This window comes from Quercus suber, unplaced genomic scaffold (genome assembly GCF_002906115.3).
Source record: "Quercus suber isolate HL8 unplaced genomic scaffold, Cork oak 2.0 scaffold_503, whole genome shotgun sequence".
In the NCBI taxonomy this organism is placed as follows: Eukaryota; Viridiplantae; Streptophyta; class Magnoliopsida; order Fagales; family Fagaceae; genus Quercus; species Quercus suber.
The window spans coordinates 316128-343662 of record NW_027069952.1 but is presented as its reverse complement, the minus strand read 5'-3'; the positions used below and the strand labels follow the sequence as shown (position 1 = coordinate 343662).

General features: G+C 34.9%; 1 protein-coding gene across 2 annotated transcripts; it reads left to right on the top strand.

The window, feature by feature from the left end:
* The first annotated feature begins 4076 nt into the window (after positions 1–4076).
* Positions 4077–21751, top strand: LOC112040089 (glutathione reductase, chloroplastic). 2 transcript variants are annotated; one of them, XM_024072991.2, is made up of 17 exons: positions 4080–4213; positions 5041–5206; positions 5675–5739; positions 7408–7477; positions 8081–8152; positions 9593–9796; positions 15276–15349; positions 15442–15525; positions 16067–16154; positions 16260–16341; positions 17237–17310; positions 17892–17999; positions 18117–18181; positions 19129–19242; positions 19830–19929; positions 20647–20700; positions 21373–21751. In XM_024072991.2, the coding sequence occupies exons 2-17, from the start codon at positions 5066–5068 to the stop codon at positions 21466–21468; spliced, it is 1491 nt and encodes a 496-aa protein (XP_023928759.1). In that variant the 5' UTR covers positions 4080–4213; positions 5041–5065; the 3' UTR covers positions 21469–21751. The 2 variants fall into 2 exon arrangements, with proteins under 2 accessions (XP_023928760.1, XP_023928759.1); XM_024072992.2 differs by lacking the exon at positions 17892–17999 and having other exon boundaries at positions 4077–4213.
* Positions 21752–27535: the final 5784 nt, after the last annotated feature.

Below are 27535 nucleotides of genomic sequence, written 5' to 3'. Positions count from 1 at the left end.
TCACTCACTATCCCAGTAACTGCATATATGTATATGTAAAATTTCAACAAAAACTCAGTTGTGCCTCTCTTGAATTCTACATATGATTTTCAATTATGAAAGCCTAACCAGACATAAAGAGGGGGGGGGGAGGAACAACAGACATACAAATTCTACGTATGACTAACACTTAACATACAAATTCTACATATGACCATATATATATATATATATATATTTATGATTAACACTTACACTTATTTGAGCAAAAGAAATTTTAAGCAAATTTGGGAGTACCTGGAGTTAAATTAGACAAACAGTCATCAAATGGTGACAAAATGACCTCCAGAATCCAATCATACAACAACCCAAGAAAACCAAGAATGTCAAGAGGGCTAATAAAGCATCATTCATAACATAGATATAATCTTTAGATGAATATATATTCAATGCACTTGTAAACATATATAACAAATCAACCATAACATAGATATATTACTTTCATAACTAAGATTATCATAATATTACCTCCATCCAAAAATATAACATTATTCCATAACCATTCCAAACCATGTCAATCAAGGTTGCATAACCATCCATAAGCACACTTACAATAACAAAACCCAAATACTATGACAATAAAGCTACTATTAACACATAACCTTCCAAAATATGGAATTGTTCGATAATTATTAATAACCTAAAGAATTCCATAATACCACTAACATGGTTCACAAAACATATCTAGCAACTTCAAGTTAGAAGGTTTTGTTTAAAAATTTCTCCAACCAATCCTTTCTCATCCTATCATTTTTAGCCACACCCTTCTTGCCTTTTCATCATTAACCAAATGATCAAAAGCTTCATCAAGCATGTCTTCTTCAAATCCTTCAACATTCATCACTACTTTATGAAGCTCATTTGTATTAACTGGGCCATGACTAAGAGCCGTAACAACTAATGCAATTTGTTTGAGTTGTTCAGATATCTCACTAAAAAGACTATCTTCATCCATAGTTGCATAAGTTCTCTTTCTATGGCTCCTTCCCTTAAATGAAGTTCAATTGGAAGCACTTACAGGGGCATTTTTTGACAGTGTATCAAAGTCACCTTTAACGATAGAATTTTGGATGTCATTCTGTGGGGTCTCATTTTCATCCAATTAAGAACGTTCACTTCATTGCTTTGAAAAGCCACCAATTGTCATGTCCTTACCAACAATAATAGCCATCTCATCATACTTGTTAAATTTTTTATTTAAATATTGCGCATGATCGGGATGAGCCTATTTAAAGAAATTTGACAACATCAATAAATTGGATGATTTAATATAATACATGTATAAATCATTATTGTTCCTAAAAAAATAAAACTCGTTAATATATATTTCATACCAACACTTCATCATAATAAATTGCTAGTCACATGTGATCATCTTCAAATTATCATCCCAACCAAATCCATCTTTTTTTTTTTTCAAATATCTTGAATGATTTTCCACTCTTTTCTAACAGTGCGAAAACAGTAATGCACATGTGATGAATGACACTCTATATTAAACTTCGCACCAATTTCTTCTACTACTTTTTCAAGGGATTTAGGCTTACATTTGTTTGAGGGCTTATTGCCTTTCGCAACCTCAACAACCAAGATTTTAAATAGCATGTCACACATTGGTTGTGTCCATCTAAGTTGAGTTCCTAGTTCTTTCTCCTTGATTGGTTGTTTCACCTTGTTTATTAGCACTTCTTTCCCCTTGTTCTTGGACATTGCTATAATCATAGCCAAAAAGACAATCTAATGAATCACAACCATTATGATATTAACAATCTAAAACATTATTACAAAAATAGTACAAAAGCTATGGAACATAAAATTCATCATCCAAAAACAATGCAAAGCCATGTTAACTAGTCTTCAAATGACACAAGCAAAAGAATTTGAGGAACCAAATCACAGTTTTAACTGTTTGCCCACAAAAAAAATCAATTGTTGCATTTTAAAAACTGTAAATGATATCTACTTATGCTCTGTTAGCTACCATGTACAAAGCCAATAAGGTTGTAGTTGTTAATAGCCCATGCATCAGGATTCAAATAAAGCCAACAACATAAATGAACAAATCTATGCATGTCTCCTATTTATGTAGTCTGCCCACATTGCTTGACATATCTCATCCCTCTTATGATTCCATTCTCTACTTTCCACTATAGTTTCATGTTGGCTTGGTTGGACTCGAGCACTAGACTCTGTCTCACATGTTTCATTTCATATAATTGGGTCATAGGAGCAACCCCCATGATGTGATTGTGAATAACACCACATGCTAAAACTACATCAACTTGTGTATTAAAAGACTAAAATGGTTTTGCATCCAAAACACGAAAACGTTTTGTTATAACTCCAAACTCTCGCTTAGTGGTAGTTTGCAAGGAAGAATGACGAAGGTTGAATAATTCTTTTGCATTTTTAGGTGGATGATCACTAAAATTCTTTCAAATGGTATCGAACACTTCGATAAGGAGACAAGATTCATGGTTTATTTCCATAACCAGCATCACTAAGGTAATATTTACCTATAAATTATAAATCAATTTAAAAAAAAAATTTCCAACATAAAGCGAGAGACAACTCATTTAGAACCAAATTGAAACCACCAACCTAACTACCACAAGAAATCGGCCAGCCAACACCACTGAAACCCAAATCATAACCCATCGACCCAAAATCTCAACCCACTACCACCCAAATCGTGAGACCCATAGCCCTACCAATCCACTGCCAAAAAATCGAGAGAGAGAGAGAGAGAGAGAGAGAGAGAGAGAGAGAGAGAGAGAGAGAGAGAGAGAATAGAGAAGAGTTGGAGAGAAAGAGAAGAAGAGAGAAGAGTCAGAGATGGAGAGTGAGAGTGAGAGAAGAAGAAAATAAGAAGAGAGAAGAGAGAGAAAGGAGAGAAAAGAGAGTGAGAAGAAATAGAGGAGAGAGCAATAAAATAATATTATTTTAATTATACATACCTACTATAGTAAGTTCTAAATACCCATACTTATTGTAGCGAGGATGGAAAAAAAATTGGATTTACATACCTAGATGTTGCATGATTTTAAGAGTCTTGGTGGTAAAATAGCGACTGCTCAGGGGGTGGGGGGTGGGGGAATGTTAGTGCTCTAATAACTTGGTATGTGTGGGACGAAGGAACTGCATATACCCGAGAGAATAGTTAGAAATTTGAAAAGATCTGAATACCTTTATTTGTTTTAACTTAAAATTTGGAACTATTTTTATTTTGATATTTTAGGTTTTAAAATTTATATTTTGATTCTTCATGTGTCGGTTTTACTTTCATAATGACTATTACTTATTTCTCTTAGTAATTTAATTATTAAGTGCTCTTCATGAATACGTATTTCATAAAATACTATATTTAAAATTATAGAATTTGGGAATTTCATTGGTTTAGCGGATTGCTAAAAAAAAGAAGTTGACATAACAGTAGGGCCAATAGGAATACATAATCAAATATGAAGGACCCAAATAAAAATTTTAAAATTTAAAGTGTCGAAGTATAAACAATTCTGAACTTGGCCAAAAAGCAGTCTACTATGAGGAAAAGTAGGGCCATATCTCGAAATATAAGAAACAGCAGTATTTTCTCAAAAAAAAGAAGAAAAAGAAACAGCATTAGCAGTTTCAGCAATATCTCAAAACAAAAGGACTGAAAAATAAAAGTAGAAAGCAGAAGGGCATAAGAATAATAAGATAACCATGAGTCAGACAACTAAACTTCATGCATGATGGTAATAGATTTTTTTTTTTTTGCTGAATACATGATAGTAATAGATTGATTGGGCTTTTGTTGAATGTGCCATCTGTATGACCGACGGTATGGAATATTCGAAATCAAAGCCCCAACTTCGCATTCTCATGACTCATCCTCCTTTCAAACCCCGGGCTCCATTCAAAGTCAAACCCCATAATAATTTTTTTTTTTTTTTTGGGTTAAACAGCGCATACTATTAAAAACTAATAAGGAATAATAAGGAATAATAAAAACTAAGCAATTGCCAATTAGTGCCATACCTTTGCTTTCTTAATCACCCACTTTATTTATTTTATATATATAGAGAATAGAGAGATTTCATTACATTTCCTAATCACAGGCACAGCACTCTGTACGTATAAAAACCTAAGAGCAGAGCAACTATTGCTTTGCCATCTCCAACTTCGCGCACAGGTGAGAGAGATTTCGCGATTTTTGATCCGTTTGGTTGCTTGGAAAGTGTTGGAAAATGACAAAGAAATTAAAAAATTTCCTTTCAGAAAATGGAAACTGTACACTTTCCGTTTTGAACTGAGAGCTCGGTTGATGTGATTTTATTTTTGGTTCTGATTCGGAAAAGTAGGATAGAGTTTTACCATGTGATTTAATTTTCATCCAGTTTTCTCGGCAACCAAACAGGCCAAATTTAATCAAGTATGAAATTTAGTTGTTTGTTTTAGATTACGCAGTGAAAGCACTTGAATGCTTAGTTATCCATTGTTAGATATGCAGATTTTTCCATGTGGAGAAGGAGAATATGTATATATAAAAGTAATTTTTGAATCTTTCTTTTTTTGGTTGAGTTCGGAGATAAAATCTAGTCGAAAACATTTTATTTTATTTTTTTGTTCTGATTCGAAAAGTAGGATAGCGTTTTATTTGTATAAGTTAACATTTTGCTGTGTGATTTAATTTTCCTTTAGTTTTCTCGGCAACCAAACAGGGTAAATTTGATCACGTATTAAATTTAGTGGTTTGTTTTAGATTGCAGCGAAAGCACTTGAATGCTAAATTTATTCATTATTAGATATATGCATATTTGAGAGATTCAAGAATTTCTTTATTTATTTTTTAATCTTTAACATTTTGGTTGAACGCCAAAATATAATCTAGTTGAGGTGCTTTCTGATTTTTGTGAACCAAAGCGACAAAACGTGTGTGATTTTTCTCTGCAAAACAGAGTGTTATGCCTTTTTGTTTAATGTGGTAATGATTGAACATTGATTTTGTGATTGGTGTAGATTCAGTTCAGTTTGTTATATAATCATGGCAAGAAAGATGCTTATTGATGGGGAGGTGAGCCAACCTAATGAGGAAGAAGCTCACTATGACTTTGACTTGTTTGTCATTGGAGCCGGAAGTGGTGGTGTTCGTGCTTCTAGATTTTCAGCTAGTTATGGAGCCAAGGTATAGCCCTAGGATATTGAACAGTAAGCTATAAGAATAATTATGGTTTTGTACATATCAAAAAAAAAAAAAAAATTATTGTTTTGTCTTGGCTTTTGGTATTCTAATTTGTCTTATTATATTTTTTTTTTTTTTTTTTTTTGACATTGTTTTTTTCATTGATGTTATAGCATCATTAACTAAATGGGCAGGGAGAGATTTGAATGTTATTTAGTTTATTTTATGAGATCTAAAAGAACCAGTTATAATTTGTTTTTATAAAGATTCTTGATTGACTTGTTTGTCTTATTGTTGCTTATTGTGGTGGTACTAATCGATCTGATTGTCTCGAATTCTTGTGGAATGTAATTTTAGTTGTATCTGAATTCTACTTTGCTCTTCCCTTCGTTGTCACATTCATTTCCCTTTCTAATGGAAGCATTTGATAACTAAATGAGGACTTATAACTTTTGGTAATCCTGTTGCAAGGTTGGGATTTGTGAGCTTCCATTTCATCCAATCAGCTCAGAAGTTATTGGAGGAGTTGGTGGAACGTAAGTTGAAACAAAATCTAATCTTTAATGCTCTTTCATTGGTTGCCCAACTTAATTTGTAACCCATGCACTGCAGTTCCTGAGTTCCAATTTTACCATTTTAGTTGTGATATTTACCTTGCTTTAACCACTTTGTTGATACACAATTTCTAGTATCTTTATTAACAATATGGATTCACTTTTGTCTGCAATAGGTGAGAGATTTAACTTAAAGCATAGCTTTGTGCATGACATTGGAATATAGTATCAGTTCATGTTGCAGTAGCAACTTTATCTGTTTTCCTTTTCCTAATGTTTCCCACATCAATCATCATGAAGAACTTTTTCACTCGTTCTAGGAATTTTACTAAGTGGATGCAGGAATCATTAGTGAGTTGTTTGCACTTTTATGTTATTTAGTTATCATTTTCTTAGTGAAGTAGGTTAAAAAGACTCTGTAGGTGGGCATGTACAAATCTGATACTAGTTTCTAATTACTAGCATCAGGACTTTTAAGGCGGTGCTGCCGACTGTTGATGTTGGGAAAATTTTGTTTACCCCCTTGTAGTTCATTCTCTGTTGAGAGGTTTACCTGGACATGAGACAATGTTTCTTAACTATTTTTATGTCCAACATGTTGCAGGTAGTAGCTGCTTTGTGTGTTTTTTATTTTGCATTTTCTGAATAAGACTAACCGATTTTAATTTGATAATGATGAATTGTTGATTGATCACCTTCCTTATAATAATGATTGATTTGAGTCGAAGTAAATGAGAAATTAGCTTTTCTAAGTTGTATATGAATTTTTGGGTGGAGTTGCCAATGAGATTGAGCTCAAATGGCACCACCTCCCTTTGTAAGAGCAAGGTAGGGGGCAAGGTCTTGGGTTTGAAACCTATCAAGGATTCAAGGCGCATGTGTAACTTACCAATTAAAAAGATTTCTAGTTGGAGTGGTTCATTTGGATGTTCAACATAATTGTAAAGGTGGTACTTGAATATCAGGAAAAAAAAATAAAGAATAATATATGAAATTGCAGATATCTTACACAAATGGTTGATGTTATGCAGCTGAGTATCCTAGGTGTCAATTCTGGACTCATATTGTTCTAAGGGCTTATGAATCATTGGTTTGTTAAATATGGAATAACTTTGGTTGAAAGTGGTAATTTATGTTCAGAAAACCCTCATTGGACTACCTAGTTCTGCTGCATTTTTTTTACACATAGTGAAGTTTGAATAATATTGCTGGTCAGATGTTTAGACTTGATGTTGAAATGTAGTGACTTCTATGTTTAGACCTTATGAAAATGATTTCTCCCTAATAAATTACCAATTTTCCTGGAAGATTAAACTGTTAGGAAATGATGATTTTGATCTTTTAACCAATATTTTAATACTCTACCTCACATGTGGGTACAAACTCCCCTTTGATGAACATGTGGGATTTTGTAAATTTTAAATGAGAGGTAGAGTGGTAATAGGGTTTGAACTAGACTACGTACCCTGGAAGTATGGACACTTCATTCGAGGTGCTATACCCGTGTTATACAGGTGTCATACCCGCTATGTCATGTTATAATTTTTCAGAAATTGCTTGTGTCGTCGTGTCATACTTGTACCCATACCCATGTCCGTCCTTCCTAGCTACCTACTCTAATATTCTAACACTCATCTTTTGGTTTTCTAGGTGCGTCATTCGTGGTTGTGTTCCCAAAAAGATTTTGGTGTATGGAGCATCTTTTAGAGGTGAAATTGAGGTGAGAATATAATATGTATCAGTAGTACAATGAATTAATGAAAGCTCCTGCTGAAATCATGTGTTCTTATATTGATTACTCATTTATGTGGCAAAACTTTAAATGAAAAAAAAAGTTTGTGAAATATTTTCTTTTGACTGTCTTCATTGCAATCATCATACTGTATCTAGACAATTAACTTATCAATTTTTCTATCAACATGGATCAAGTTCAATTTCTTGAATTTTGTTTTATTATTAATAGTTATTATAAAACAATCAGCTCTCAACCTCCAGAATTGGTTTGGAGTTGTCTGATGTTCCTTTCTGATAGGGAAACTTCAGTGGAAGGGTGATATGTGCCTTTAGGATGTAATGGAAAATTTCATTTGTTCTTGGATTCATCAAGCTATACAATGGCTCCAAGCTTTTCTAGAAAGTGTGCCACGGAATAAAATTTTTGTTTGGCACATTGTGCTTCCTCTGTTTACTATTTATAGGAAAAAAAATCCCCAAGTTTGTGATGTACCAATTTTTCTGTTTTAGTATAATGTTATCATGATTTTTATTTTGTTTATATTTTGACCTTAATTGGTTTGCTGTATCCACTCTTTTGGCTTTGTAGGACGCTAGGAATTATGGGTGGGAAGTGAGTGAGAAAATTGACTTCAACTGGAAGAAGCTTTTGCATAAGAAGGTATTTTTTTTGCTCTATGTTTGGTACAGTTTTCATGTTTCTCTTTTACCTAATGAAACTAACAGTTACTAAACCAGTCAAAAAGTCAAGATGGTTGCTAGTCAGCTAGAGAGCTAAGCTTTGGTTTGGTGTTATAGAACTTGCTATTATGTATGGCAAATAAATTTATATTGGCAAGCTTGATATGACAAGTTAAAGAACTAGTTGGCTTTTGAAAATGTGAAACTGGGTCTGTTGATGGACCAGCCATGGATCAGTGAAAGATTGCCAACTGGCATATACTTCTGTGACTGATTATATGATTTAACTTGTGATTGCCTGGCTGCAGCAAAGTTTAGGTTTGTTTAAACATTTGTTGAGATCATGATTTTGTCAGTTTGCCACCTTGCCTCTTGGTTGTTTAGATCGAAGTTGTTATTGTAGTCTCAATGAAGAAGGGGAAAATCTGTCGGTTTTCTTCCCAAAAAAAAATCAAGGATTGGAAGATTAGTTTGTATTGATTCATGCCTTTCACTTTGATTGATTCCCCGTTGCTTTGACTGCTCTTTTAATTTTTCCTCTGTTTAACCCAGTTTAGTAGAAAATGTATAAAATATGTTTCTTAAGGGATACTTGACTATGGATGTTTAAGGGAGAAGTATTTTTAAATATTCAATCTGAAGTCTGATATGGTTGTTGTAAGCTTTACCCCAGATTCAAATAAATCTGTATTATAGAACTTCAACTTCTTGAATGTGGTTTGCATATGGATGATATGAAAGGTGCTACAAACTAGTCCAATCAGTTATAATGTTGGGCTGGGTATGATATGAGTGCTTGCTATATTTCCTTGGTTTACCTAGTACACAACCTGTGTACCTGGCTATCCCCTATTATTTTTATTACCAATTTTTTTTTTACTTATTCAAAAACAAAATAGGGGTATTGTAATCTGGTGGTTTTGGAAATTTGCATATTCCATTTGTAAGCTATTTTGCTAAGGTATAGGTTGGATAGCTCATTAGCGGCCAGCTTCCTATTATTAATGGTTCTGGTTAGTTTTGTGGCTGTGATGATTTCCTGTCTTGGGTTTGCTTATATTTTGGTAACAATTCTTCCTTTGTGAAGCTATGTGTGGAAGTTCTTCAGGGATGGAGGATCATATCTTTTAATAGGAAGAATTTAGTGTTTATACACACATTTCCTGTTCATTTATTATTCTTTCCTATGATTCAATTGTATATCAAGTCCTGCTGATAGTTTGGATTACAATAGCAGTTTGTTGTTTACACGTATACTATTATAATTATATATATATATATATATTTTTTTTTTCTCTTTTAAACTTGCAGACAGAAGAAATAGTCAGATTAAATGGAATCTACAAGCGGTTTTTTACACGTATACTATTATAATTATATATATATATATATATTTTTTTTTTCTCTTTTAAACTTGCAGACAGAAGAAATAGTCAGATTAAATGGAATCTACAAGCGGTTATTGAATAATGCTGGGGTTAAATTGTATGAAGGAGAGGGAAAGATTGTTGGTCCTAATGAAGTTGAGGTGACACAACTAGATGGCACTAAATTGAGCTATACAGCTAAGCACATACTGATTTCAACTGGCAGTAGAGCTACACGTCCTGCTATTCCTGGCCAGGTATTTTGTTCTACAATGATTTTAATGGATTCACAATGGTAGACATTAATTGGCACTTTGTGACAATGTGCAGCTAGAGTAATAGGTTTAGTATTCTTTTATATGTTCTGTGTATTAGTCTGTTCAAAATGTTATTAAAGACTTAGTCTCTGTTAACTGTGAATTTCAAAAATGTTGCATGTGATCTGAGTTTGTAGTTTGATGCATCAGCCTCTAAGGGTCATACTTTTTTCCTGTCTGTTCTGCTTGATTTGGAATTCTTTTAATGTTAAGTCACATCAGCGGCTGTTATTTACATGTTACCTAACTTATAAGTTGAACTAGCTTTGGCAAACCATATATTGGTTCCAAATCAATGCTAAAATAGAAAAACTAATTCAACTTGGAAGTTAAGTACTGGTTTTAGTTTCTATTTGGTGTTTTTGAGCTAGACATAGCAAACTCAATAACTTAAGAACTAGTTTGCAAAACATCCCCTTCATAAGATTTGTTTGTTTCATGTATGAACCACTACTTTGAATTAGCAAATTCTGCAGTGTAGCACCCAAATGAGTTTCTTCTAACCATGAAATTCCAGTAGATTACCATTAAATGTATGGTTTTCACTTCGGCAAGTAGGGTCCTTTCCAAATCTCCAACTTTTTTCTAAACCTGTGTGGAAAATGTATAACTACACCTAAGTTGGGTTAGGAGAACATAATTTGTATGGACACTTTGAATTTAGGGTCTTCAATAAGGAAATTAATGGAGATAATAGATACAATGATTAAGAGGAGAATAAACATTGTCTACAAGAAACTAAATGGGTAGGTGAGAAATCTAGATAAATTGAAGCTCAGAAATTTTTCAGAACATCGTTTGAGTGGAGGTTTGCTCTAGGAACATATCCTTTCTCTAAATTATAATCGCTGTAATCTTAGAAGTAAGCTTAGCTGTGTTGTTCATCTAGTATACCCCGTGTATTTGATGCATTATATTTTATCTGCAAACCTTATTACTTTCTACAAAAAGAGTGCTATAGAAGCTTACCTAGATGTTTAGATAATTCTGCTTATGAAAATTTTAAAGAGGTGAAGATGAGCAGAAAGGCTGTCTGGGAGGTAAAGGCTTATGATGGGGTGATGAAGGATGGAGAGTGAATATTTATAAAACTTGCTAAGACAAGGGAAATAAAAACAAGAGAATTGAAGTGTGTCAAGTGCATTATGGATGAAGATCAGAGAGTGTTTGATGCATGAGGCAGTGAGAAGACGGATTTATTATATTTTATTTGATTTTAAGTATCAAGAGCAATTTTGTAATTTTATAATACTCTGTAATGGTCTATGCCAACAGTCCATTAGATCTTCTTTTGGGTTATATTTAAGTTTGGTTATATAGTTGGGCTTAGTAGTAAAAGCCTAAGGAGTCCAAGTCCAAGTCTTATTAGGGTTTTAAGAAATCCTAGTTCAACTAGGATTAGGTATTAGTTTTCTATTGAAAGAGTTGTAGTACTTTCTATTGAAGTGATTAATAATGAATGTTTTCAGAATTTAAGAGATATGAAACTTTCTTTTATGGTTTGTGTGATGCAACCTTCTCCTAGGTGTGATGCCAAAGAACCCTAAGTGTGATGCTTAGGAAGTCTAGGTGTGATTCCTAGAATTTATCTATTTTCTTTAATTTTACTATTCATGGTTACTGTTCACATCACTGTTTACAGCAACCCAAATCTTGAATTTCACCTTTTGATTTCATTCCTAAAACCCTTTTAATCCTTGTCCCTTTGGACACCCTATAATCCTAATTATTTTCTAGCTCTTCAAAAGCCAAGCTATACCAGATCTGTCCCTAATGTTCTAAATCAGATTACCTTGTTCCCCCTTGTCCTACGTTAGTGTTAGTAAAGGGAGATGAGATTATAGAAAAGGAAGAGTTATTGATGGCATAACCATAGCATGGTTTGAGAAGCAATAACCTCTTTGGAAACTTATGGTTGAAGCAAAGCCCAAAATAACAGTCCATGATAGTTAATTAGGTTTTTATATTTTATTTGGTTATTCTAAAGTCAAAGGGAATTTTAGTAATTTTGCGATTGTTGGGCATGGGCCATAGTTGTGGGCCTTGGGTTTTGCTTATATTATCAAGTCTTATTTAGTTTATGGGTCTTTTATGTATGAGCTTTGGTTCAATTAGGTTTGGTTTGCAAGTCAAACTCAGAGTCCTAGTTCTATTCGGAGAAGTTAAGCCTTAGGTCTTATACAAGTTGTTATTGTACTCAAACAAGATAGAGATTACCAATAAAATATTGAGTGCTTTGTGTATTAAGGCATGTTGACCTTTGTGTTCTTTTTCCTCTGCTCCTCTTCTCTATTATTTTCTTTTGTGCAGTTTTGTTCATAGGTGCTATTCATTGTTACTGCTCATGTGCACAAGTAGACAAATTCTCCAATTTTTCCTATGTTAGTTATTTTGAAAACTCTCTAATGTAAGGAATTGGAGTGTATTGAGCAAGTAAACTGAGGATAGAAACTATTAGGGGTGTGCATGTGTTGAGTTTGGGGTTTTTGTCAACCCAACCTACCTCATTAAGTTGAGAAATTTCCAATCCAGCCCAACCCAACCCAACTCGTAGAGATCAGGTTTGGATGGGTTTAGTCGTTGGGTTGGGGCTATTTTGTCAAGCCCAATTTCTATCTTTAAAAATATTTCTTGGAATTGTATCTTCTCTTTACTTGTATTCCCACGTATCTATTTTAACATTCTCATTTCAACTAAATTCATTTTGTTAACATCTTACTTCTTAATAGCCTAACTAGGGCTGTCCATGGGTTGGGTCAGATTGGGTTTCGGGTTGACCCTTAACCGACCCGATTGAATTGGTGGAAAATGGACCCGCGGTTGACCGAATGTTTGGGTCGGACCCGGTGGCACAGGTCATTGGTTGAGCAGGTTGGAGCTGTTAGGTGATTTTGGGTCTAAAGCACAACAAGATAGAAATCAAAATCAAAACCCAAAGAACAAAGAAATCCAAATCCAAATAACACAAACCAAGACCAAAAACACCAGATCCATGAGACTAAAACGAAAAAGAGAGATAAGACTAAACCCACACCACCACCACCACTCCCTCCCCCACCATCATCACATCCATCACAATATCAGTACAATTTAAAAAATAAAAAATAAAAATAAAAACACTTTTTTTTACTAATCCACCATCAGATTGCACAAGATCAAATTCTCAAAGGAGATTTCATGTAGATAAGAGGAGGGATTCATCAAGAGTGAGGAGTTTGAGACCCAACCCAAGACGGCGAGTGCAACGGTGGCAATAGGGCCAGCCAACTAGGCGATGTCGGCAGTAAGGGGCCTAGGGTGAGAGAGAGAGAGAGAACTTTCTGAAATGGTTGAGTGTAGAAGAAACCCATGTGTTTTCCTTAGAAGTTAAGGGACCTGGACTGACCCGGAAAACCGATTTTTAAAATAAACAGACCTGCACCCGACCTGTTTGGGCGTTCAGATCTGCCCGTGGGTCTTCGGGTCGGATCGGGTCATATGGGTGGGTCGGGTCTGACAGGTTGATGGACAGCCCTAAGCCCAACTTTTAGTCCCTTCAACTTAATTGTATCCTACAATCATACACAATATTCGTGATGCACTTCTCCATTTCATCCAACATACTATTATTTAGGGGTGGCAATTCGTGTTTGCAGGTTGGGTTTGTGTCATGTCAAGCCATGAGCATTCGGCTATAGGGGTTGACCCAAACCTGACCTGTTTAGCAAACGTGTCAAAAATCCTCAACCTTAACATGACCTGTTTATTAAACAGCTCAACTCGACACGACATGTTTAACTCGTTTAAATAACAAGTCATGTAAAGGTCAATACAAATGACTCATTTAATAACCTGTTTGATTAGGTCATAACTAACCTGAATAACCGATTATCAATTCTCATATATCTAAAATTGAAATATAGTTACAACTATAAATATAGTAATAAACATATAATTACAACAAAAAATTAAGCAATAATAACAAAATAATAATAATAACAAAAGCTAATACATTTATAAGCTAAACAAGTCAGACAGGTTCACATGTTGAACACGAACACGATCTGTTTATTAAACAGGTCAGCCGTGTTGATCCGAATATGACCCGAACCTATTTAGTTTCAACCCATGACCTGTTTATAAACGGGTTAGTCGTGTCAGGTTGCGGGTCATGTCAGATTTTGCCACCCCTACTATTATTCTATGATTTTCATCATCTTCGATATCTTAATTCTTAATCCAAGATACTAAAATCCCTCACTATTTTGTAACTCTTGACCCTCAAGTTTTACAAATCTTTCATCTTTATTTTTCCTTTTACTAAACTTACCCTCCATGTACTGTACTCTGCTTCTCTGTTTTGGTAATCCTAATCATTCAAACAAACCTACAGTTTCTATATATATATATATAAGTTTATTGAAATGAAAGTGAGTATGTTCTCCATCTATACAGGGAGTGTACTAGGGTACAAACCTATAATTTCTATCCCACAGTTTGTACTAGGGAAGAAACCTACAGTTTCTTGGGGTGTGCATTTAACCCCACACCCACCAACCCAACCTGACCTAACTCGATGCATTGGGTTGGTTTTTTGTGGATTCATGGGTTGTGTTGATTTCTAAATTGATTTTGAAAGTTGGATTGGGTCGGGTTTGTGTTGACAAAATTTTCAACCGAACAATCCGACCAAACTATGCAATTAATAATTTAAAGAAAAATATTCATTTAAAATTTTTAGTTTGAGTTATTTAAGATTTTGAAATTTAGTTTAAATTTGTTAGTTTAGTTTATTACTTTTTTAGAACTTAATTTTGATGAAATTGGAATATTAGGCCCAATTCTATAAGTAGTAATCATTTATTGAATAATGCTCTGCATCTTTGGGGCATGTATGGACTTTGGCGTGTGCCAATTCATCATGTATCTTATGCCAAGTGCCATTTGGTGTGTCAGAGCTGTAGCTGTGTCCATATTAAGACCTTTTTTAAGTTTTCTGCTACTCACCTTGTAGGTGTTATATAATATGCTTCGTTGAATGCATTATGTGATCGCAAGTCCAAATGATACTGATCACATAGAAGTGCAAAAGGTTCTCTTGGACTGATATTTTCAATTTCTTGATTTTTGCTTGAAGTATTAGTTTCGTGATTTACTTGTGCAGTTTATGGTTTTTGCTGGATTATGTTGTTTATTTACCTTTTCCTGGATTCCTGAGTTTGTACTCTAGTTCTACCAGTTGGATTTATAAAGTTGATCCTTGAGGTGCTTGGCGACCTTCAATTGCAATTGTTGCTTTACATAATTAATAACTTAATTGATAAACTACTTGACACTCACTGCTTTAGTTGATGTAATCTGTGAGATGTGATATTACTCTTGCTTACACATTTTCTTCTTTCCTTTTTTTTCACCTTTCTTTCCCCTTTTTATTTTGTAGGAGTTGGCTATAACCTCTGATGAGGCATTGAGTTTGGAGGAGTTACCTAAGCGTGCTGTGATACTTGGGGGAGGGTGTGTCTGTCTCTTTTATCTGTGTTGTGTAATACTTTTCAGCTGCATAACATGCTCAATAGTCTCAAATGATCATCCTATCATTTCATCAGGTACATTGCTGTTGAATTCGCTTCAATATGGAATGGGATGGGTGTGACCGTGGATCTATTTTTCAGAAAGGAACTTCCTTTAAGGTTGTAAATGATGATTTGATTCTTGCCTTTTCAATTTAGACTTTGTGCAACTATGATTCCCTAGGCCCTGAATTTCTTGTACTTTGTAATAAGAAACTGTAATCATGAACACACACACACACACACACACATATATATAAGCAGGAGCTTTGTCCAAGAAGTGTAGGATAAGTGGGAGCTGAAAGGCGAAAGTGGAATACTACTATTTTTATCGTTATTTTCATGGTTTTAAAAACTGGACCGAGGGCAAAACCATTTTTGCCTCCGGTTCCCGGTTTTCACCGGTTTTGGGGTTTTTCTTGGACCAGATGGGTGGCCGGTTCCTGGTCGGACCGGCCGGTCCGGTCAGGTTTTTAAAACCATGGTTATTTTACTTATTCCGTGAATCAGAAGCGGGGGCTTTGCGCCCTCTTTTTGGACCCGAGGCTTGCCTCTGCTGGGAGGGGGGGGGGTCCGTGAACTGGTGACAACTTTATGGTCACTGTCTTTCTCGCTACTGCCATACTGATTCCAATGCAACTGTTTCTGAATTCTTTGGCAGAGGCTTTGATGATGAAATGAGAGCAGTGGTTGCAAGAAATCTTGAAAGCAGGGGAATTAATTTGCACCCAAGGGCAAATTTGTCAGAGGTAATATTACTTCTGTAAGGATTACATGGATCCATACTGGTGCAACATATCTGACATGTGCGTTTGCATATATACTTGTGCTAATAATGATTTCTGTAATTTCAGTTGATTAAAACAGAGGATGGCATAAAAGTTATCACAGATCATGGTGAAGAGTTGATTGCAGATGTTGTACTGTTTGCCACTGGTAATTACAAAGCCTTTTAAAATTACAAGGAACTTCAAGTTAGGGAGCTATGATGCCTTTGGTTACTATATATAATCTTGCATCAAAGATTAAAGGCACATTGATTGCACTGAGTTTGAGTTTCTAATTATCATTGTTTTTCTTTATTGAAATTCCTTTGGTGGTATCCTGGTGTCATGGACTGTCATTTGTTGTCTGAAGCAAGCTTTGGCTTTTTAACTATAATTAATAATTGGCGCAAATGTGCAAGTTGTATGTGATATTTAATACCAAGTTCAAGTTTATGGCTTGCTATTAAGCGTATAATATGAATTATCCTTGTTCTTTTAAAAAAAAATCAAAATATTATATGTTGATGTTTTAAATTTACTTACTTTTGAATCCCTTTTCTGCACACGAGAAATTATTATTTCTCAGAACTCTTTCAAAAATAATTTTGCATTTTGGTTGCCAAAATGAGTTGAATCCATGCAGCTGGTCTTCAAATCCTCTGGTGGGAAACGTTTCCTGATCCTACAAAGATTCTGCAGCTTTCTGCAAATGGAAGGCACAAATGTGTATACTAGGAATTTAAGTAAACTAATTGTCCTAGAGTCTGTCAAAATAATGCAGGAGTTTTGAGAGATCACTTGTATCTGCCAATAAGCTAACTGGTTGAAACGGTCATGATTGGTTGACTTACCGTATTATAATTTGTAAGGGTTTAACAATTAATTGTCAGTAAACTTGGATTATGCCAGCATTCTAATCATATTACTTTATATATATATATATATATTTTACTTGCTTTATAGATTTTAAAGTTGCATAAAATTTTGATGTGGTATTGTGGTTTAATTCTGCAACATTTTTTTTCCCCTTACAGAATTCTTGAGTGACTGCTCTTTTTTTACAGGTCGATCTGCTAATACAAAGCGTTTGAATTTGGAAGCTGTAGGTGTGGAACTTGATCAGACGGGAGCTGTGAAGGTCACTAGCTTTCTTATATGCTGCTCCTTATAATCATTGAATATTGTAATGTGTTTCTACTTTGACTGGGGATCCATTGGGTTGATTTTTGGCATTAGTTATGTGCTGGATTTTCCATTCCAGACACATCTTAATCTTCATTTATTTGTGCTAAGGCATGTAACACCCTCTTTGACTATGTTATGGTTTGCAAAATATTAATACATATATAAAAAGAGATGGTTTATATTATAATTCATTTATGGCATATACATAGAAAGGTAGGTTATGTTAGGAGTTGGCACCAGTTGGGGTGTTATCCAAACCAACTGATGGGGCTAGTGGGGTTCAGCACTAATCTATTTTTTGGTGTAAATGAAAAAAGTATGATAGCGTTTGAAACCATATAAAAGTTGATATGTTACTTATTGGTATGTTACCTTAACCTCATCGATCTGTTTCGTTGTTGTTCTATTGCTATATTACAATGGACTGTCTAGTGATGGCATGGCAAAATTGCTTTCAGTATTTATATAAAAAGATCGTGTACGCTATGAGAAGCACTCATACCGTCAAGGTCTTTGCCTCCATTTCTCTTGCAGGTAGATGAGTACTCATGTACCAATATACCTAGCATATGGGCTGTGGGTGATGTTACAAATCGACTAAATCTTACCCCTGTGGCCTTAATGGAGGGAACATGCTTTGCTGTATGTGTTCCATTTAGATCTTTTTTATTTTACTTTATTCAGTTTTCTATGCTTTTGTTCTTCCAATATTGATTTCAGTGTTGTTCAATGTATTCATTTATTTTGTTCCGTCTACAGAAAACTGTTTTTGGTGGGCAACCTTGCAAACCGGACCACAAAGATGTTGCCTGCGCTGTGTTCAGGTGTCATGAATCTTCTGATGCTTGTTAAATAAATTTAAAATGGGTTATTATTATTGAAAGAGTCTATTACTAATTAAAAAAGGAAATTGTTGTTCATAGGTTCTTGAAAAATTGTTCTCATTTATCATCCTCACTGGTTGTTTCCTTGCCAGAAAGAGTTTGCTCCATGAGTGGCATGTCACATTAGACAAAGTTCTGAGTTTTTCTGCTTTAGCATCTACTTTTTCTCTCTCAATGGTGTGCTAACCATGCACAGTTTAGTTTATATAGGGTTGGTTTTTGGTCTCACTCTCCTTGAATCACTGGATATATCTGGCATATGTCACTTGTTAAAATTGGGTTATAAGGGATTTGCTCATAGTGGCACTATAATATCTTAGGAGGAAATTTAGGAAGGGTTGTTTTTTTGGGTCTCCCTCTCCTTGAAACACCAGAAATATCTTGCATATGTTACTTGTTAAAAGTGAATTACAATGGAGTTTTGCTTATAGTGGCACCATAATATCTTATAGAGGACAGATTAGGGTTTGAAAAACAAGAGTAGTTTAGCAATTATTCTCAGCAGAGCCTAGCTTAATTGGGTGGATTCAATCTCTCTGCTTCAATAGTAACATTTTTTTTCCTCCCTATTGTACAATTTTTTATCTGCAATTTGTTGTTATTCATCTAATTTTAAATTGGTTCCTTGTTCTATAAACATTAATTGAATTGCAATTCTGTTGTCTAGAGTTTGCCTGTGTTGAGTACCTTGTTCTGTATGAACATTAATGCTCATATTTGATACATAGCATGTAAACAGTGACATTGTGAGCACTACTATTTTAATGCTTTTACCATTTTGTTGTTTATAGTTTTATTGAACATATGGAACTGAAGTAAAATATCTTATTAGCTATTTGGATTTTCTTTATAAATGTTAAATTTGCAATTTTCTTGCCAATTTGCAGCATACCACCTCTTTCTGCAGTGGGCCTCAGTGAAGAGCAGGCAATTGAGGAAGCACATGGTGATGTCTTGGTTTTCACATCAACCTTCAATCCAATGAAGAACACTATCTCTGGGTATGTATCATGATTTGGAGTCTGTCTTTACCACATAAGTTTACAATCTAACAAAGAAGCAGATTACCCTTTCATCTTTGGAAACTAAAAGAATCTTATGTGTCATAGAATTAGAGCACCTGAACTTTGTTATCTATTATCTTGCCTCTACTACTAATTCTTACCCTGCCTATTCTTCAGCTAAATAAGTAAGATCAATTTTCCTTACTATGAGTATGTACTTATCAAGGATATGGGGGGTAGCTATATTCATCAGCAAAGATGGTGTCATTTCGTAAGATCTATAATGGAAGACATATTGTTGATTTTATATGTATAGAAATTTGGATAAGTATTACTGGTTAACTGTTATGGACTTATCTGTGTATACTAAAATCTTTCAGCATCTTCATTGAATTCTAAATATATTCTGGATAATCTGGACATTAAATTGTTTCTTTTAATTAATTTTTAGCTTGTACCTTTGGCCTGTCATTGTCACAATAACATCTAATATTTGCAAAATTTGTATCTCTGATGGCATTTGTGTTTGAAGATTCATCTCATATAAATCTACTCACCATGTTTTATTCTCTTTTCTGTTCCAGACGACAAGAAAAGACAATTATGAAGCTTGTTGTTGATGCTGAGACAGATAAAGTTCTTGGAGCATCCATGTGTGGGCCAGATGCACCTGAAATTATACAGGTATTCTTTGTTAGCTATTCCATTTCAGTGAGTAGTTCCTATGTTTGTCAATTTTATTTATCTACTTTATACGATAGGTAACTTGCATGATATGTACAATTGTACATTCACATTGAGTGGCCATTCCTATTCTTGTTCTTACTAATTGGATTTTTAGTACATCAAATCAAAAATGATATTGAGGATACTGTGGAAATAGAATTCAGCTGATTATAAGATATATAGAATTCATCTATAAAAAAGTTCGGCCAAGTAGATTTACCTGGCACTGAAGGCACATGGTGTAAAGAATGGAGCAAAAGTCGTATGTAAAACTGTAGTCATCATTAACAATAATAGTTGTAAGTGACAATGTTTCTTGAAATTTTAAAACGTTTATGAACTATGATGTTGCTGCTTTTGTCTAAAGCTATGCTAGACACAATTCTGGTGCCTTTTTTTTACCCTCGGATGGCATAGTACAATTCTTGAATTTGTACTGAGCTCTAAAAAATGAACACCTAGAAATTTCTAGAAATGTCCAGTCCTTGAATTGTCCAAAATAATTTTAACAACAAAGCCTTAGTCCCAAAATCTTGGGGTCGGCTATAGATCCTGGACTTAAGTAATAAGTTGCACATAGCAGTTACTGCAAAATCTCCCTTTTTCTCTTATTTCATTGTCTATTTTTTTGCTTGTGCTTTTAATTCCTGATATTCTTTGTGATTTCCTTCACAGGGCATTGCTGTTGCCCTGAAGTGTGGAGCAACCAAGGCACAATTTGACAGCACGGTAAGCTGAAACTTTTTTCTTTACACCCCCTAGTCCTTTTTGGCCAGAGGAACTGGTAATATAAGGGGGGTGTTATCAACATTGACAAGGGGGTGTTATCAACATTGCATGCCATTCAACCTACCACTTAAAATGTAACAAAGTGACAATAAGGGAGAAACCTGAAATCTGAAATAGCTCTATGGTGGTGGCCTCATTGTGGCTCTTCTTTCTATTACCCTACTATATTGTACTACTCTCAGTCAAGAACTTTTTTCCAAATTCGAGCAAAGGAACTCCATTGCTCATAATTTTGTGCTGCATGTTGAATCTGTGTGCTGTCAATAAATGGTAGATATGGAAAAATTGAAGATATGATTGAGCATCTGTTCTCTCATACAACAAGTAATAACTAGGTAGACCAATCTGCACTCCTTAATAATCTGGAAGTGCTGACCAGAACTAATCTTTGCACTTTTTATGATAGACTTTTCTGATCATATTTTTTATTCCACGAGGAGGCATAAAATTTGTGTCTCCCAAACACACACCGTGCCCACACCCCCCCCCGCGGCGTGCGCGCGTATTTCTTGAGAGTTCAATTCCCTGACTTCATGTAGGTTCTTATTTTTATTTTCTCTCTTCATAATGTATGGCTCCTTGTAACTCATAAAGTTTGACTTTTTTCTACAGGTGGGAATTCATCCTTCTGCAGCAGAGGAATTTGTGACAATGCGGTCAGTGACGAGGCGTGTTTCTGCTGGTAGCAAGCCAAAGACTAATTTGTAAAGATACTAATAAGATTAGAAGAAAGGAAAAAGAATGCTAATATGCAATTGAAAGAGGAATTCTCATGGTCATAGGCCATAGTTTGGTATTTCGCTAAAAGCAAATTTGCGTACAGAATTCAGAAAGCTAAGTTAAGTTGGTTTTTGTCTCAATAAATGTCTCATCACATCACACGTCATGATGTAACAGTGACTTTTTGGTTACAGAATATGGCAGTGTTAGTATAGATGATGAATGCACAAAACAATGTCATATGTTATATCAATTGATTTGGATCCACAAACCTATATCTACTAGCGTGAATGCCATTTTTAACCTCAAGCCACTACGATTGTGCCCTCAATTTTTTAAGATATGCGAACTAGGGCTGACAATATAATCATACTTTTTGGACCCTTGGTATTTTATGGTTGTGTTGATTTTTTTTCCTCGATTCACTTGGAAATAAATGAATGTGTGGCTTCGGGACACTATTGAGCTACAAGGCTATTTACTAATTATGCTTTTTGATTGTCTTCACCCCTTTTTTTTTTTTTCACTGGAAAATAAATAGATGTATGGCACCTCACTACAGTGATCTTCTCCTGCTCCTTTGCGCATCTCTCTCTCTCTCTCTCTCATATTTTTTTTTTTCTGCCTTCCTTCTAACAGGTTGGAAAAAATGGCCAGAAGTGAAATTGGGGAGTCATACTTAATATCTATAATTTCACTTTCTTAATTCCAAAGATTGCTTTTATATAATATACTGTTTACTTAAATATTACTCAGTTTAACATTTGCTAAATGTTGAAGGGGAAATATGATTGGAAGGAAAAGGTTTGGCTCTAAGTACCAAATAAGAAGATGATATGTGTTTTGTCATGTGCAATGTGCATGACTCACTTGGTTGGTTGGGTTAAGCGAGTCATATGCATTGCACATAACAAGGACTAATGTCATATTTTTATTGATGGTTGGATTCAAGTTTCCGAGCATGTTTAGAGCTAAATTTTGTCTAAATTGAAAAAAAAAAAAATTTATGTAGTGCCTAGGGGTGTTTAGGTTCCAATTGGAACTGAAGATATTGATTGAAGTCGAATTGATCACTCGCACGCTCTTGGTTGTTGATGATGACGTACGAGTCAAAGATCAATTTTTTTTTTTTTTGGGAGAACCACATATCGACTAGTGTGGTTGTTGATTTAATTTAGACAAAAATCATATCACACCGAGCCCATCAAAATGTGTTAAGCAAATATGTCTCAATTTTGTTTACAACAAAAATCACTTCACACCGAGCCCATCAAAATGTGTAAAGCAAATATGTTTCAATTTCATTCACAAAGCATGCCCAGTAGCACCTCCCTTCGAAATGATTCAAATATGCATTTGCCATTAACAAAATTCCAAATCCACCAAATCTGGGGAGCAAATCAAATAAAGGTGAGAACCATGACTGTGAGAACACCAAATTTAGTGAACAGAGGGCTATAGTAGTAATGCTTGTCGCTAATAGTGATTGGTGAAAAGTTGTGGAAAGTAGAGCTTGAAGATGATCAGTCATGGAGGTTCAAGCTTTGTGGTGGGCCTTTTTCGCAACTGCAGCTTGAAGATCATCAATATAAATGCACTATAAATAAGATGGCAATAATAAAGAAATAGAAATAAAACCGATGCTTAATCAATAAAATGAAAGGAAGAATGGTTAGTCTGTCATGCTTGATTTCCCTACGAAGTTAAGTCCAGGAAGGGAACCACTCTTCAATGTGGGCAATCTCACAGGAAGATTCTGCCACAGAAATTACCCACTTTGAGAGAACGGGTCTAAATGGCTTTTCTTCAAATTTCTTAATCCTTACTAGAGGGTAGGCTTTTAGAGGGAGAGAAGGGATTAGCCTGTTGGTGCATGTTTACTATCACACTCTTGCCTACTCTCTATTTTTCTCTCTAACTCTTTTTCCTTTCTAAGTTTTTTGCTCTATTTTTACTTTCTTGTTCTATTGTTCTCCATGGTGTTGTTCTGTCACCCTTTACTGTGCACGGCTAAGCCCTTTTTATACTACCTACCGTGACTGATTTTTTATTATTTTACTCCTTAACCACTTTTGTCTTGGTGTGGGTGTCCTTCCTAGACCACCCACTAGTCTGTCAGCTCCCCAATCACCACCATTTACCTGTGCTAGTCATGCCACATTCCATTCCCAGACAAAGAGTTTTATTTTGTTTGCTTGCTCACTGTGGCATTCCTATCTGAATAAGGGTGGGTATTTTCTCTCATTATCCCTCATGGCATGCACCTAGTAATTCCAACTCATCTTTCCCTCTTTTAGGTAGTATGTCATCCCAGCAGAACATTTTCCCTAAAAGAGTTTAAGCTGGAACCCCAAAATAGACTCTCCCTTTCTCCCTACTGCCAAACCATACCCTCTCTTACTGAACCTATGGCCCAACACTCCTATATTGGCTGGATACAAGTTAGTGGTGCCTGAGCCTTGTGCGTGCTCCACTTCATGTGTGTCCATAGCTTTTATGCTGTTCATGCGTTTGCTATGACCTGAAGGCTCGTCTACACATTCTGTTGCTCATTCTTGACCTCTTGTGCGTGAATAAGCCTCTGAGCTTTCGTTCTTTATGTCTTACTTCCCTCTTTGGCTGGGCCTTGCTTGATTGTGGGCTTTTCCTTTTCTAATCCATTCTTTACCCCTTTTGCCAGTCTATTATGCCATTATGTTATTCTTGCATGTTATTATTTGACTTGTGCTTGCTGGGCCTTTTTTGGGTCTGCTGTATGTTTTCCCCTTACTTAATTCCAGTAGCCCAGTATTATCATTGGGCTAGTATTCATGCTGTTCTGGGCTTCTTTCGCCCGTTTCATCGCTTCCGGACTTCCTTGGCCCGTTTCCTTGGGTATCCTCGACCCATTCCAATTCTTCATTCCCATGGGTTTTTGCTAAGTCTTTTAGGCTTCCCCAGCCCAAATTACCATATCCTTTACTTTTAGGGTTTATGAGCTTTTCCACCAACCCCTTACTCACTTAATTCATTACTTTAGGCCTCTTTGGCCCATCCTTGCTTGTTTTCTATTTCTCATAATGTCCATGAGTTTACTACTTCTTTCTCTAGGCACCTTTGGGTCTGTTTGCTTTCTTTGAGGCCTTTTTGCTATTTTTAGGCCCATGGTCCATTATTCTTACCACTAGGGTTTAATGGATTTCTTCTCAGTTTATTAACTCTTTTTCTCCTATATCGTTGGGCTTCTTCCTGCTATTGAGCCTCATTGTCAAAATGGGCATCAACAAGCTTAACCATGGAGATCTGGCTAGAGAGAGAAAGAGAGGATCAATGATGGCCCAAATTGAAAGAATTGGTCGAATCAAAATAGGTTGATCACAGTTAGTCACCATATTAATTTACAACATACATTCATGATCATTGTTGTTGTTGTTGTTTTATTTTTTTATTTTTTTATTTTTTTTTCTAAATTCCTACATGATAATCTAGAAATCAACCTTATTAGCACGACATATATCATCTTTGAAACCCTTTCAAAAATCTAAAGCACGCTCTTTTTCACTTAAAAGTTTTGAACCAAATCATCAATTGTATTTATTAGAATCAAACCACAAGTGATATCCAATTTAAAATGAACAATAGAAACCAAGCATTCAATCAATTAAGATGATCCTACATCATGAGAAAAACCTGATTGAACTCAGATCTAGAATTTCATCTTCATCAATTAATGTGAAGCAAAAACAATATAATCGTTAAAGAAAACATCAATATGGATAAAATCAAATGTTAGGAACCCGGTGGTTCCTAATGGAGATGGATAGGAATTATAGGGGAATTGAAGGAAATTAATTTAATTTGAGATAGTTATCCTTCATAAAGAAATATTAAGAGAGAGAGAGAGAGAGAGAGAGAGAGAGAGAGAGAGAGAGAGGAAATACTCTAAGCAATCAATTGGTTTATTCTTCGATGATGGAAATATGATTACAAGTAGGTATTTATAGAACCATGAAACTATTATGTTGGTCCACATGGCCTTATCCTAATGGTCCTATTATTCCCCATGTGCATTAATAATTCCAACATGTGTTAAATGTGATTAACATGCTTGAGATTGTAACTAACTAACCAACTAACTAACTAAATGCATTCTATACTCAAATGTGGGTTACTAACATTTCCCCCTCCTTCAAAACACCTTTCCTACAAGGTGTTGTTATAGTTGACATCTTTATGAGGGAAACCGGCCATTAACCCAATACTCTAAAGCATCTTGAACATTGAACACTCCAACTACTTCCAAGCACATTGTCATAATCCATAACTTAAGCAAGTAGATCTCATCATTAAATAGATTAGCAAAGGAACACCAAGAAATCTTTATGTTGTGGCATTTCTTTCTATCAAATACCAAGTCTCTGATCATAAACTTCCAAACATATGACCACCCATGCAACTCACATGGGTAAGGAGATGATAGTCCACAAACAGCAAATAATGTAATAAATGGGTCCAACTGATCACATTCCCATGAAGTTGATATTGAGGATAGAGAGGTTTCATTGAGAGCAATTTCTATATCTTCACAACCTTTAAGATCCCAACTCACACCCAAGTCCTTATAAAAATTATGATCAGCTCAATTATAGAATCCATTATTTATCTCACTACAGCCACTAAGGAAAAAATCATCTAATTCAAATTCACTTGCATTACCACCAATGTTAGTGGCTATTAATTTCATGCCTTCATTCTTGATTACATGAACAGCCCCATCTGTTGAAGTATGAGTTTGGCCACAATAAAAAACCATTAACAGCAACAACTTTATGCATTGTAGATTCTTGGATCATCATCACCTTCTTTGTTGGTTCTTTGGATTGAACTTCAAGGGCAGTGTGTATGTGGATATCATCATCTACATTGACACAAAAATCAACGTCCCGGCTTGCAACAACAGCAGTTGATTCTTGGAACTTAATTTGTTCTTCGAGTTCCATTGAATCAAGAGATTGTAACTCCTCTTCTGTCATGTTCTCAAGATCCTTTTGTAATCTTGAGAGCTCTTCTTTCATGGCCTTTTTAGATTCAGTCAAGGCCTTGACTTTCTCTGAAACTTCATTCACCATTTGTTGTAAGTCCTTTAAGATTTCTTGTCAGTCATATTCATCTGTCTCAAGATCGACGGCTCTGATACCACTTGTTAGGAACCTCATAAATATATGTCGTTACTCATTGACAAGGCTTCATTCTCAAACTTAATTGATATTTTTAGCCCTGCATGGAATCATGATACATGGAAGAATATGAATAAAAAGACAAAGAGTAGTAGAAAAACTTAGATATCAGAAGCATGTCATTCTATGCAATTGGTCTTCTCCTTCACGTTATGCTCTTCAGCCTCCATCAAATTTGTCTTTTTTTCTCTTGTTTAGGCTGCCACCTCTTTTCTCTTTCTTTCTCACGCTCAACACTCTTTTTATATCTCCCATCATTGTAGAGAAACCCTAAAACCACCCACACCAAGACACCCTCATTGATCGCTCCACACACAAAGGTGAAGGTTTTGAGAGAGAGAGAGAGAGTATTTGATAACTTATTAGTGATATGTTAATGTGTGTTCCCGAGTTAGATCTATTCAAAAAAGAAGCATTAGTGTGTTATTTGTGCTAGATACTTAATGGAAAGTATGGGTAGTGGGATACAAAATAGTGAATACCATATTGAAATTGGCGTGACTTGAATTTGTCTGTGCTTCTATAGGTGTGAACCTACGATTAACTTGTTGATTTGTTGTGCCAATGAGTTATTAGTAATAATTTTATTGTGTCAACAAATTATTAATATTTATTTTGTTACGGCTTGTGCGGGGTAGTTTCCCTCTCTTTTTTATTTTCATTTTTTTAGTAAGTAATCTTGGCATAATAGAATTGTTATAACATATTGAAGTAGTGAAACATATTCAAATTAAAGAAATTAAAAATTGAAAAAATTACATTTTACATATTTGGATTATTACGTAATATAAATTCCTATTATTAATATAACTTATTTGATTTGTCCGATCATGGAAAAG

Bases quoted from the DNA above. Each gene is read 5' to 3' on its own strand.
- LOC112040089 (XM_024072991.2), top strand. From the start codon at position 5,066: ATGGCAAGAAAGATGCTTATTGATGGGGAGGTGAGCCAACCTAATGAG. The intron at 9,797-15,275 runs GTATTTTGTTCT...TTTATTTTGTAG, and splicing joins GTCCTGCTATTCCTGGCCAG to GAGTTGGCTATAACCTCTGA. The intron at 17,311-17,891 runs GTCACTAGCTTT...TTTCTCTTGCAG, and splicing joins ATCAGACGGGAGCTGTGAAG to GTAGATGAGTACTCATGTAC.